At 36.0% G+C, this 14,696-nt stretch overlaps 1 protein-coding gene across 4 annotated transcripts in view; it reads left to right on the top strand.

Annotated features, from left to right (window-relative positions):
- LOC117671868 (zinc finger protein 318-like) overlaps positions 1-7,877 on the top strand; it is a 31,065-nt gene extending 23,188 nt beyond the window's left edge. For 2 of the 4 annotated variants that reach the window (XM_034428113.3, XM_060692430.2), the window contains 4 exons: positions 2,274-2,373; positions 2,900-3,018; positions 3,572-6,853; positions 7,643-7,877. In XM_034428113.3, coding sequence (XP_034284004.2) covers positions 2,274-2,373; positions 2,900-3,018; positions 3,572-6,853; positions 7,643-7,729 — 3,588 coding nt within the window. In that variant the 3' untranslated portion in view covers positions 7,730-7,877. Of the gene's footprint in view, positions 1-2,273; positions 2,374-2,899; positions 3,019-3,571; positions 6,854-7,041 lie in introns of all 4 variants that reach the window. The other 2 variants (XR_015731472.1, XM_034428114.3) reach the window with 2 other exon arrangements.
- Positions 7,878-14,696: the final 6,819 nt, after the last annotated feature.

Genomic DNA, 14,696 nt, shown 5'->3' with positions numbered 1-14,696 from the left:
TTATATTTACTTAAAATTGACTTGCATAGCAGCTAGTATTGGACTTCATTATTCAGTCTATATTTATCAATACACTATGTCACTAAAGCCTAAATAAACTCTTATGGAAACCGAAGCTTTGTGGCATATGTGAAATCTCTTATTTTTTGATCGATGCACTTGGGAATGAATTCACTTATGTAGTATATTCTATAGTGTCTCTACCATAAGGAAATTCAGAAAAACTGCCATTTTAGAATAGAATAGAATTCTTTATTGGCCAGGTGTGATTGGACACACATACGGAATTTGTCTCCAGTGCATAAGCTCTCAGTGTACATATAAGCAAAAAGTGATAATCATCATAAAATGCAACCATCATAAATCATAGATACAACACTCAGTAACAATCATAGGATACTAAACAATCAACATAAGTCATAATAGGGTACTAAATAAAAATATTCAACAGAAATCATGAGATACAACAACAAAGTTATAGTCATAGGAATTTAAGGAAATAGGTAATAGGACAGATGAGAGGATAATAAGTAATACCTACTAGGTGGCTTGACATCCTAGGGCATAGACAGTGTTGAGGGAATTAGTTGTTTAGCAGAGTTGTAGCATGGGGGGAAAAACTCTCTGTGTCTGGTTGTTTTGGTGTGCAATGCCCTATGTCAGTGATGGCAAACCTTTTAGACACTGAGTGCCCAAACTGTGCATGCACGCATGCCCAAACGGAAAGGTGCATGTGCGTGCATGGACATGCATGCATGCCCAGCAGAGACTTGAAGATCAGCTGGCCGGCGGGAGGCAAGGCATCCCAACATTGGCAGCGAGGCAAGGCATAAGATCTTTTTTTCCCTGTGAGCTTCTGTTTCGTTTTTATTATATTTGTATACTGCCCTTCTCCCGAAGGACTCAGGGCGGTGAACAGCCATAATAAAACAACATACAAGACAAAATTTAAAAAAACATATTAAAACAATTCAATCTTTGGCCAAAATTAAAACTTCCAATTAAAACCATTTTAAGCCACTTTTAAAACCCAATTTAAAATCATTTATCCCGTCAGACCGGCTTGCTGAAATAATAGGGTCTTCAGAGCACGATGGACGGCATGGAGGTCGGGGATCCTTCGTATGTCCGGGGGCAATTCATTCCATAGGGTAGGAGCCCCCACAGAGAAGGCTCTCCCCCGGGGGTTGTCAGTCAACCTTGTTTGGCCGACGGCACACTGAGGAGGCCCTCTCTGTGGGAGCGTGTCGGTCGGTGGGAGGAAAATGGTGGCAGAATGCGGTCCTGTAAGTAACCAGGTCCTAAGCCATGGAGCGCTTTAAAGGTGGTAACCAACACCTTGAAGCGCACCCAGAAGACCACCGGGAGCCAGTGCAGCTTGCGCAAGAGGGGTGTTACATGGGAGCGACGAGTCGCCCCCATTATCACTCACGCGGCCGCATTCTGGACCAGTTGGAGCCTCTGGGTGCTCCTCAAGAGGAGCCCCATGTAGAGAACATTACAATAGTCCAGATGGGACTAGGTGTCCATTTTAAGTCTTGAGATATTATAGAACCTAGAAACTTGAAGGTCTTATTGTCAAAACTGTATTGTCTAGTATTGCAAGAGGTGGTAGAATAGGAAGGCTTCTCCTAAAATCTATTATGTCTACAGTTTTGCGTGTATTCAGTTTAAGATTGTTCCGACTGCACCATAGGGGAACTTGTTCAACTTTCCATCTGTATGCAGATTCATCGTCATCTTGAATGAGACCAATCACACAGGGCTCCTTTGAAATGCAGTCATTGGTATAGTGAGAAAAGAGTAATGGAGAGAGCACATAGCCCTGGGGGGGCACCTGTACTAATTGTGCAGGTATCTGATGTGATTTTGCCTAGCTTCACGTGCTGCTTCTAATCTGTTAGAAACCTTATGATCCACTTACAAATGTGGTCAGGTACAGCTACCTGAGTTAGTTTAGTGAGAAGAATATCTGGATTGATGGTATTGAATGCTGAACTGAAGTCTATATAAAGGACCCTTGCATAGATCCTTGGAGATTCAAGATGTTTGATTTGACTGCAGTCTGTGAGATGATAGAGTACACACATACTGATATGTTTTAACTTTACATACTTCATTTGTAGTAAGTTATAGTGGAGAGAGGGATAACAATTCTTCCACATACTGTATGCTGCTGATATAAATTTCTTTTTGAATAATCTTAACTTTGACCAAAAGCCAAGCCTCTTTTTCATGTATCAGTCTATATGTTTTTGTCATTGTGCAAATAGACCTTGGATCCATATAACAGACCCTGGGCAGCAAAGACTCCAAATGAAACAAAGCAGGAAGTCACAAAACGAATTGACAAAATACCTGTTCCAGCCAAAGGTATGCTGTCTGTCTTACCTTTAGTTGCTCAAAGCACACTGTCACAGGCCATTGTAATGTTAAGCAGTTAACAATGTTAAACAACTTTGGTTGTTATCTATCTATCTATCTATCTATCTATCTATCTATCTATCTATCTATCTATCTATCTATCTATCTATCTATCTATCTATCTATCTATCAAACTAACTTAGTTGTTGCCCATCTCATGATTCTGGCGACTCTGTTTAGATTTTTTCTAAATTTTAAGCAATTTTTTTCTTGATTAATGCTTTACTTCAGAAGTAAATAGAAGTGGAAAAGCAATTTATATTTGATCTCTACACTGGGTTGAAATAACTAATAAGGAATGATGGACAAAAGCAGGTTTTTATTTAATGTCAGATCAAATTATTCTAACAGGAATTGTGTTTAGAATCCATAGTATATTTTGCTGATAATATTTTAATTGTTGCTCTGTGCTTGCTAAAATTACATAGTTTCTTAATCAATTTTTGTGACTGAATCTTGCTGGGGGGCATTTTAGGTTCTGAATTTCTTATCCCAGTCACTGGATATTACTGCCAACTCTGCAGTGAATTCTTTGGAGACCAGATATCAGCAGAACAACATGTCAAAAGTCATCTACATAATGAGAAATATAAGGTTAGTGTCCAGAATATTAGTTTTGTATAATTCATCGGTGCATATCATAATTAGTGCCCTGTCTTTTAAAAGCTATTTTGTTCCTCTTGACTTCTGTTAACAGCAAGGCAGGACAAAGCCATCTTTGGTATCTGTAGGTATAGGTGGGGCATGATATTCTCTGATCTTAGGGAGTTATTGCCTGCAAGTGCAAACTCTGCTGAAGATTCAGAAATATGATTTAATATAAAGCAGGTTATAACTTTTGAATGTGATTTTATTTCACTTTTTTAATATTTATTTTGCTATCTGACACTTTTGTCTTTTTCATTTTGTTAGAAATATCATCTCAATAGTCTTAACTTAATAGAAATTCAGAAAGTTTTTAATGCTTGACTTTTGCTACTTAAAAAGTATATGTTCTGTCATCCCCCTCCCGTCTCTTTTCCAGTAAATACAATTAATTCATCAGGTAGTGGAATAAGAAAGAGAATAAATTAAGAATCCAGACTTAATCCAATGGATAATTGATGCATTAAGTAACAGTGCTGAAATGTTTCCTTTCATCCCATAGAAACATGTGGATGAGAATCCTCTCTATGAAGAAAGACGGAATCTGGACCATCAGGCAGGATTGTCTGTGATTCAGGAAACTGAACGCAGGCTGAGACGGAAACTGTGTGAAAAACAAAAAGAGGAAAAAGATGAGAAGACAACAAAAACAGCAAAGAAAGAAGAAACAAAGAATATCAAAGAACTAGGAGATGAGAATAATGAATGTGAAATTAGTAAAAGGAAAGAAATCACTAATGGTGAAAAATGTGGGATTCAACTTAAATTAAAGAAAGATGACAAAGAAATGGAGAAGAAGGAAGAGAGAAAAGAGGAATCTGAAAAGGAGTCAAAACTAACCACTTTTGGAAAATTCAGTTGGAGAAAGAGTGAGAGAGATGAAAAAAATCAGGGGAAAGATACAGCTGTTTTTAAAGAAGAGAGCCCCGAGGAAGGTAAAGAAAGTAAGTCGCAATCTGGAAAGCAAAATTCAAAGCCCATTGCAATTAAGTTATCTGGAAAAACCGTCATTCCACATACAAGCCCCTGGACACCAGTTGTTTCTACTTCATCGCAAACCAAAATCCGCCCCAATTTACCAATCCCAGTGATGGTTCTAAGGAAGACTGCAGTTACAACAGTAAGCAAGCCAGCACCCCTAAATACTTTTTTGTCTATAAAATCTTCTGGTACCACTGCCAAACCTCTACCGGTTGTCAAAGAGGGAAATCCAGACATTGTTTTGGCACCAGATATTATATCAAAAGCATTTGGGGGAGAAGTAGTAGTTTTAAAGGGATCACAGGAGGATATAAAAGATATAAAGGAAGAAGCAGAGGAAGGCAAGCATGAAAATGAGACAAAGGCCGTGGAACATGTAAATGTAACGAAGGCCCAGGAGCATGCAGAGGTGGTAGCAAAAGCTCAGGCAAAGGCACGGGAGCTTGCAGCAATGGTGAAAGAACAAGATGTCTCGCACATGACAAAAGCAAATGAGCAATCTCTTGAGAGGCCACATAGGCGCCCTCCTCTACTGCCACTGCCTCCAGGGCCACCACTGTCACTATCTGTACCGCAGCCACCACCAATAGTATTTGCCCCTCAACCCCCTCCGCCACCAAAACAGCTGGTTATCCTGGCAGATGATATGGCACCCGGTGTATCTGAGGATGATAAGAACATATTGGAAATGCCCATGTGTCCTCGCCCCTTGCCACCTCCAACTGTTTTTGGGGAACATGTTAAAAAATTAAAGAAAAATAACTCTTCTCTGGCTGCAGGCAATGCTAAAGATCTATATGACATTTTTTACAACAGTAGTGGAAGGAATCCAGCAGAAAGCAAGCTAGTGAATTCTGCAATTTCAGAAAAAGGAAAATTGAATCCTACTGAGAAGGAGAAAAATACAAGTCTACAGATAAATTCAAAGCCAAGTTGTAATCCTTTTTCAGAGGAATCTCTTTGCAGTTCCTCAGCTAGGAATCCAGAAACAGAGGAAGTAAAAGATGAGAAAATGATGACAACCGATGAAATTACTGAAATCAAAACCAGTGCTGAGAGAGATCTAGAAAATGTCTCCTTTCCAGATATACAGTCTACATTGTCAGAAGCAGATGATTTAGCAACTAGTACCTCTTATCCATTCCATAATGAGGAAGAAGTGGGAATTCCTGTTCCATCTGAATTTAACAAGAAATCATCTAAACCTGAGAAAAATGAATTAGCTGTGCAGATAGAAAAAATGAGCCCTCTTCCTTTGGATGGCTTTAATGAGCCATCTGCCAGCCTTGAGACAGCAGAACATGACATTTCTAATGATCAGTCCATCACACAATTCTCAGAAATCTCTAACAATCTACCAGAATCTATCTCTGATTCTGTGCAAATTGATAGTTATTCTAAAGAATTGCCAATTGATCTAAAACTAGACACTAAGGAATGCAATAGTGGGAAAAGTCTTCAGCCTTCAAAGGTCCAGTATTCAGATTCAGAGCTAAATAAAGTTGAATTAGACTCTTTCCTTACAAACAATGAACAAGAGGATTTGAATGGTTCTCAGTTAAAGGATGGTGAGGATTTCAATGTAGTTAACATTCTAGAATCTGAAGAGATTACAAATGAGAACTTTGTTAATGTAACAACAATAATTACCACAGAAGAGAAATATGAGCAAATCAATCCATTCCCATTAAGCTGTGAAACCAAGGAACTCCAAATGGAAAAAACAGAAGTATTGGATAGTATTTCTTCTACAAATGAAATTAAACCTAATTATGTGGAATTCATGTTTATAAAACATGATGCACAAAAATTTTCTGCCTCTGATTTGGAATTAAGTAGCACTGAAGAAAGAAGAACTGTAGAAACAGAAAGTGCTAATTTTTCAATACTTCAGCCAGAAATGAGCCAAGAATCACTAGATCCTCTTCCAACAGAAATCAGTATTGGGCATCTTGGAGAGGTGACCCTTTCCTTCACAGATTTGAATACTGAAGTATTGAATACCTCAACAGCTGATAATTTTGACTTAAACAATACATATCCAGAACTTAGTTTTGAACAGGCTACTACTTTTTCCCTGGATTTAGAAAATAAAGGAGTCTCTCCAAAATCTGATGAAACAAAGGCTATGGACTCTCCCAGACTGAAACCAAATTTGGAATTAGAATCCATTGATTTCACTCTGGGAAATATTACAGTGGAACATGAAGTGGTGGATATTCTGCCAACTGAAATTTTAAATGAGGACAATGCAGACAGTCCAAAGTTAGAAATGGTTGCACCTATTTGTTTAGAGTCCAGCAAAATGAGTGAGTTGGACACTGACCAACCAGTGATTGAATCTGAAATAATTAATTTTGTGGCATTTACCTCTGATGATCAGGAGGAGAAATTTTGCTCAGTGATTTCAGATGCAATTATTCCACATGTGGTGTCTTCTGCATCAAAGGGTGACATGGCAGAAGTAAGCATGCCCCTTGTTCAATTGCAGGATATGTCTTCTGTTTCCATGCCCCAACCCCTATATAGTAGCAAAGGAGACACGCCTGATAAGCTGTTGTGGAGCTGTGGTGGGGAAAATGTACAAAACCAAACTGTGACATGCATGGAATCCATCCTTCCAAAACTAAAGGAATCTGGAGAAGTGGGGGGTTCAGGTGACAGTGAATTGTACAATCTCAAGAATCAGATGCAGACATCCATAGATAAACTAACAAAGACAGAGGAAGAAAAGAATGATGATAAATGTGAAGTTAAAAATAAGTTGGCTTCAGAAATAACTGACAAATCTGCCGAGCACCTGGTAAGTACAGACAAAATTGTTCCAAATTTTTAAGCAGCAATTGTTGAAATTTTGTAAATATTATATTTTAGCTTAATAAATTGAAAATTTATAACTTGCAATAGTCTTGTCAAAAAAAAATCTAAAATTCTGACTAAAATGTAAACTGTATTGTATATATCTGATTGTGTAAAACATTTCTTTTTCAGTCTTGGACTTCCAGCCATTAAAAATGGATTTCTCATCCGTAGTATGTGTTTCGGCTATGGTTTGGTTTTTTTTAAATTATTATTTCTGTAAAACTGTGACTACTTTTTACATTTTTCTTTGACTTTTTATGGTTTCTGATTTATACAGCTTTTGTAAATAACATTCCAAGTTGCAACACTGACAAGCGTAAGGACAGGTGTTCAGGACTTGAGAAAAAAAGAAGGCTCTTGCTGAACCATTTAAGCAGAAAGTTTCTTTGAAGCGTTTTGCATGTTTCATTGCACAAAATGTAAAACGCATGAAAAGTGTTCTGCATTTTTCATCATGCAGAAGATTGTTCTGCATTTTTAACTTGTTATTATCTTGTTGAACTACGCCTGTAATCAAGACTGATTCCATATTGTATAAAATCCTGTGTGGATGCCATCTCATTGAGCAAAGGAGAAATATCTATCAACTCACTTTTGGAGAAAGAAAATCTTTGGTAAGGCTGTGGCCCATCAATTGGACTCTGCATATTGAGGTCACTTGCATGATTTAAAAATCACATTTTATTTTACTACATTGTGGTACAGTAACTGTTTGTGTTAAATTGTTTAGCAGCTGCCTAACTCAGAAGAAATGGAAGATCTGAATTTTGCTCTCTGGATTGGATTTCCATCATATAACCAGACATTACATGCCTGAATGAATCCCTGAGCTACAAAAATACTGTTGTGTGAAGGTTTTCAGTTATACAACTTGTCAAGAAACGCAGTGATGTTTGCATGGATTTATCTAAAAGGTTATATCTGTAAATCTAAAATAAACCCATGATGATCTGCGACATGATAAATACTACTTTTGTGTCTTTTTTATGTCTACTTCTATAAGTAGTGTTTGGATTCTGTGGGGTTGAGATAAAGCTGATGAAAATTTTATGTTTTTCATCTTTCAAATTCATCTGATCAGTTTCTTAAGAGAAAACATTGTTTAAATATTGCAAAGAAATATATACTTTCTATTTTAAAATAAAACTTTAAAAGTAAACTTGCTTTGAATTTTAAATATACTGGTTCATTATACAAGATCAGTGTGGATAGGAGATGTGAAATACCTTGTAAATACAAGAAAAAATACACTTCGGTGGAAATAAAATGGCAATATTAGAAATCATTTTTTGTGAATGTATAATCTCCTAAATTATGAAATGTTACTAAATCTACAGTTCTTTACTAACAACTTTCTTTTTGTCTTGACTCCTGGCACCTACATGGATAAGTCTTTGCAGTTTTCATAGCAACATTTTTGAAAAATGATTTGTCATTGACCTATTCCTAGGGCTAAGAGAGAATGACTGGCCCAAAGTCTCCTAGCTGGCTTTATGCCTAAATCAGTAATAGAATTCATAGTTTCCTAATTTCAAGACCAAGGAGAATTTAGATTCCCAGTTAGCAACCTGGGGTGATCAAAATAGCACATGGTAACGATAGAAATTATCAGATGTAGGATAGCATAAAGTCAGAAATATAGCTAAGGTGTAATTATCTGTTTGCATCAAGATAACTAGGAATTACATGGCCAGCTCTATTGGTTTAATTGTACAGTTGTTGAACATGTCTGTATAAAATGTATTCATGTAATAAAATTTATATATCCTGCTCAATCCAGCAAGATTCAAAATAACTTACAAATTATAATAACGTAGCAATAATGATAGCAAAACAAAACTACAACATCATGAGATGCTGTGGCTTGCACCCCACATACTAGGTCAACTTGTTAAGCATGCAATGCCAGTAATTAAAGGGATGTAAAACTGTTCATCTTTCACTGTTTTGTTGCATGCTGCTGATGTTTTAAGGCAGGGGTGTCAAACTCGCGGCATCATATTGTCATGTATCGTGACTTTTTTTCTCCTTAGCTAAACTGAGGGTGGGCATGGCCAGCACGTGATACATCCAGGCCACAAGTTTGGCACCCCTGGTTTAATGGGTTGAGAAGCAAGTTTGGTATACAATGTTATTCTAATAAAATTATTACATTCCCTAGCATTGTACCACCAAGGTACTAAATATATAATCTTTCTTCTCCCCTCAGTAACTTTTTGTAACTTTTACAATAAGGCTCTGAAGCATATTAGATTAAGAGATGGCAACTGGCCCAAGGCTAGGCACTGAACTTCATAGGGTCTCCTCAGTCTCAGTTCAGGACTATATTCATTACATAACACCGGATCTCATAATTTCTCTTATTCCAGATCAGATTATTTTAGCAATCTCTCAATATACAACAGACCCCACTCATTAACCTTTTAAAAAGTCATTAAGATTTTGCTGTCTCCCCATGCATTCAAGGTCAGTTGAGTGGGAGTCCCTGTTTTGTTGTGTGTTTGGTAGCCATTTTATAGTTTGTATTTAATATAGAGTCTAGTTTTTGTTTTATGGGTGTTTTTTTATTTATTGTATGCTTTAATTATTTATGAGTTGGGAGGCCTTATATATCTTAAAAATAAATAATCCTAACTAAGATCTCTCAAGATTCTGAGTAGAATTCCTACGCATTCTGTTATATATTATAAGCAAGCAAGTTTCAAGAGGAAAATCATCCTTTAGTCCATAAGCCAGGGATGATAATAAGTAACTGGATAATAAGCAGTAACTGCAGATAGAAGAGTCAATGAGAAAAAACTAGAAAAATTTGTAAATATGAAATACCTTCAAATGGACAAGCAAATGTGGAAAAAAATAGTATTGGCGTCACTTGGTGCTATATCAAAAGACTTGAGAAAGTGATTGGATACAATGTGAAAGGACAGAATCTCAACTCATCAATTACAAAAAAAGTAGCATTACTTGGAAAAGTACATATATTGAACAACATCCTAGATCCTTGGGAAGTATTCAATAGTCAAAAGTATCAAGTATAATCGGATTCATCGACTTAGGTTACTTGTAAACATTTAAATTACAATTCTGTTGACATCACAATCAACGTTATTTACACAACATTGTTGATTGTGATGTCAACAGAATTGTAGTTTAAACATTTACAAGTAGCCTAAGTCAATTAGTATTGAAAACATGACAGATTTGATTCTGCATTTAATCAATAAGATTATATTTAATAATTGGAAGAGATTACCTTTGTATGCAAATGAAGAATGTGTATGAGATTGTATAACCGAGGACTATCTTTAAAATGTTCTGAACTATATATACATTATTTTAGAAACTTCAAGAACAATGCAAAAGAGAAATTATTGCTGTCTATTTGGGTAAGAACTGTGATTATACAGTTAATTTCTTGCACTTAATGTTTCTTTTGAATGTTGAAAATTTGCAGGGAAGGACTTTTGCTTCAAATATCTTAATAGAAATGAATGTAATTGCTTAAAACTCTTTAAACCCCCCCCCCCTTTTTTTTTCCAAAATAGTTCTGCTAGTGGTTGACTTGAAACAGGTGTTTCAAGATCACATTTTCTCACATGGAATCTGGATTATACTTTTGTGTAGGTTCAGCCTTATATGACCTTAACTTTCAAAGTAACTAAACATGAAATGGAGAAATCTTTTCCTCTTTCATTCATCTTGCACACATCCAACTTGAGCAGCTGAAAGCAAAATGTTGCTCCTCCGACAGCCAGCTTCAGCTGCTTATACCTTTCTCCTTTATTGAAGTGGTTGCAGGTGCTAATTCCCCAAGGCCTGCCTTAAAGCACTGTTCATATTTTCCAAAGTGAAAAACCGCAGGAAGGCTCAACTTCCAGAAAGTGAAGGGGGAAGGGCTCATCATTCACATTCTGGAGGGATTAATGTGACAAAATGATTTCCCTTGTTATTTTAAGTGTTAGGCCAGGTTGCAAATACATTTAGAATGTGTAAACATGATCACGGAGATCTGCCGCAAATGAGAAGATACAGGCAGTGTTGCTAATGCCACACAGTTTCAAGCAACAGGTATTTATACTTCTAACTTCTTTGGAACTTTGCACAAGATCAGGCTTTACTTGAGGCATGTCACTGAACTCTTATTCTTACTTATTCTTAATGGACCATATTGTTTTCTTGCATTGAGCCTACTGCATGAGAGTGTTATGGAAAATCCTGTTATGGAAAATAAGTTCTGTACAGTGGTATCACTCATCCTGTATAGTGTTTTGAGAGAGGGAGAACTTTACAAAATAATGGTAGCTGGTACTAAATCTCTACATGCTGTGTTACATACTGGAAAAAAATATCAAGCTATATGCATATCACTCCCCATGTTAACAGTGTTATTACTATTCAACAGGGTAAACACCTATGCTTGAGCAACTTAGAAGTGCATAACAATCAACTGTTTGAAAATCACTAAATTGAAAAAAAAAATAGCTGAAGAAATGCACATCAGAAGTCCTATACTATCCACTGAAGTAATGAACGTCTAAAAATATTTCCCCCCAAATATTAATTTTTAAGTTTTCACAGTAATAATTCAAAATATAAGAAGCTCAGGTTTCCAAGACAATTTGACAGAAATCTGGATTCTGATGAATAAATCTGAGCATAAATACATAATTTTTCTGTTCTGAAACTATATTGGGAACTTGTTTTCTTCATTAATTTGTATTTATATTTCTCTACATTTTGTAGAAAATTAGATATTGAAAGGATTGTAGAAGTAAGAAAAATCTTTGAAGCAATTATGGAATGTCATGCTCAGATTGTTCGTTTTTATTATAGTATGTGCATTTAAATGCATTTACACTTCCATCAATCTCAGTAATTGAAATTCTTTTTTTTTTTAATTCAGAGAACGAGATTGATTACAAAATCATCCTTTTTGGTTAGTAGCAATAATGTTTCACAATTAATATAAGGTAATTTTTGTTCTGGTTGAAATTTTCCTCAGTCTCAGACATAAATATAGCAGCTTTAATATTAATTTTTTATTATTATTTAAACTTTTATTCTGCCCATCTCACTAAGATAATAATATAGTAATAGAACTGTGTACATGTATGTAAAAATGTTTTAGAAAGTCATTGCAATAAAACACCTTGATCTTGCTAATTCTGTGGAATTTAGCAGTAACTCATGGAACTGAAAATACTTAACTATCAGATTCATAATCTTAAAATAATTCTGTGTGGATCAGCTAATTCAGATCTGAACCTTCAGACAAGATCATTTGTAGGGATAGATGATGGGACTTCAGTCTTAATTGAAGGTAAGTTCAATTAAGCTCAATTTGAATAAATACTTCAGATAATAGTATCTGCTTTTCTTTTAATCTTACTGTTGATCTGTGAGAGGTTATATTCAGTAAAATTCTGCTTCTAGTTAAGACAGCTGTGGTGAAAGCAACACATTAGTTTTTCAAGAACTTTTATAGGACTAATGAACTGAAAGAATTGTAGGACCATGTGGAACTTTTACCTTGCCTGGCACTGACTGACAGACTAGACACACACACACACACAAAGAAAAAGATGGATGATCAGTCTCTCTGTGTGTGTGTGTGTGTGTTTGTGTGTATATATAAAAAGTTCAGGACCCATTCTAGGCCCCTCTTGCTGGCCACCATGACATATACAATGATACAACAAAATAATTTGTACTATTCAGTTAATATTTGCTCAACGTAACATCTCAATTTGTTTTTAAAAATCTTACTGCTAAATATCAGTAGCTTCAAATATTTCTAGAAAATACAGAAAAGATCTTGAAAAATAATGCAAAAGTGTGCAACTCAATTTATATAATATTCAAGATATACATAATTCCTCATTTTTATTTTTTACTGAGGCAGTTCTTAATTTTCTATGATTACTTGAATTGGTGGATTTTAATGGTATTAAGGTTTTGCTTTTATAACTTGATTTGATGCAGATATTTCCCCCCTGATATCACTTGTATGTGAGAAAACATGGAGCAAAGTATTTTATATGAGCTGTACATTAAGATAAATAGATGTAGATATTGAAGAAAATGTTTTATTGCCTGTTGCTAGAATCTTCAATATGATTATAGAAATATGTTTATTGCTATGTCTTTAAGTTCATTAAAATTATTATAAAATTACTCAGGTACCTGGCTGTTCTGTCAACTGTTCTTTTTATGATTGTCAGTAATTCTTTGATAATTCAATAATTCAAGATACCATTTATAAAATATGTATGCTTCCCAACTCTGTAGCAATGAAATTTATATGGAGAGTGGAAGGTGGCTAATAAGACAATTACCTAAGTAATATTTTATGTATTGGAAACACAAAATACTTTCTCATTTGTCTGTGAAAAACGTAGAGGAAATAGATCTTGAAATTTATTTCCCTCAGTTTCCGTCTTCATTCATAAAGATTCATAAGATAACCCAGCAGAAATAATGGATCGGAGTCATTCTGTGTCCTGAGGTAGAGTTATGCCTGAGATGAAAAATGTTAACTGATTTGGAGCCCTGTTCAGGTTGCACATCAATTAGGTTACTTGCATAGATGTGCCTACAATTGCTTTGGGTGGTACGGGTAGTGGGCGATTGAAAGCACTGTAGGTATTTCTGTGGTGGATACCAGCTTCCCTCTTATGTATCCATGTAGCACTTCAGCTATATTTATAAAGACTCAAACTTTTCAGTCAAGAAAAGCAAAGCCTGAAAAAATCTGTACCTTGTGTAAAGCCTTGGAAGCAGCACAAGTTTTTTTTAGGATAGAGCTTTCTCTTTGGATTTAGTTTAAAATTAGAAGTTTGTTAGATTTATATGGCTACCACTCTCAATGACTATGCGGCTTACAAACAATAAAAAAAAGAATAAAAATCAGTAACCCCTCAACCTCCTTGGCAACAACATAAAATCAAATGAACCACTTATTTATGGATTTATAAAATTTATTTGCCACCCATATCATATCCAATGACTGGGCGGATGGGATCCATTCACTTAATGGGCTCCATCCCATACTGGGTTCCCCAGGCCTGTTGACGGAACCAGTTCTTCAGGGCCTTGTGAAAGAGTGTCCAAGTGGGGGCCAGTCTAAACTCTTGAGGATGATGTTCCAAAGGGAGGAACAGGAACAGGGCCCTTCTGGGTCCCACCAGATTTACCTCCTTAGGTGACGACCCGCAACATTCCTTGCTTCCCCACTCTAAATATCAGGAATGGCACAGACAGACCTTGAGGTTTGGTCCAACATTCAGGAACTATGGCAGGTGAAGGCAGTGAAATGCAGACTGGGTGTCACACCTGCTCCAGATGGTATACCAGATCTTCTACAATTGCAATAACTTTGCTCTGATCCGAGTTGCCAAGCAAAGATGCACTTGGTTACTTACACACACACCTAGTAAACTTGACTATGCTTTTTAATCAAATGTGTCCTTATTCTCAATTCATGTTATGTACTGCTAGGCAACTTCCACCACACATGGCATTTCCACTTTTATCTCAAATATTTTGAAGGTGATCCTTCAGTTGAGAAATACTGAAAACAGGAAAGTTCTTTACAGCTGATCAATGGGAGAGCACAAAAGATGGCAATACATTGAGGCTTGCCAAGTTAAGCTACCTTCCTGGGGCTATACAGATTCCTTCACTCCATTGCTTACAAAATACCTTTTGTAATAGCATCACTGTGTTGACACAGTGGCTAAAAGTCTGTGGAAAATAGGAAGCAACTACCAAGATAGGTGAACCAA

The sequence above is a fragment of the Pantherophis guttatus genome, chromosome 1, assembly GCF_059756535.1.
Source record: "Pantherophis guttatus breed Tessera chromosome 1, ASM5975653v1, whole genome shotgun sequence".
In the NCBI taxonomy this organism is placed as follows: domain Eukaryota; kingdom Metazoa; phylum Chordata; class Lepidosauria; order Squamata; family Colubridae; genus Pantherophis; species Pantherophis guttatus.
This window is presented reverse-complemented; position numbering and strand designations above follow the sequence as displayed.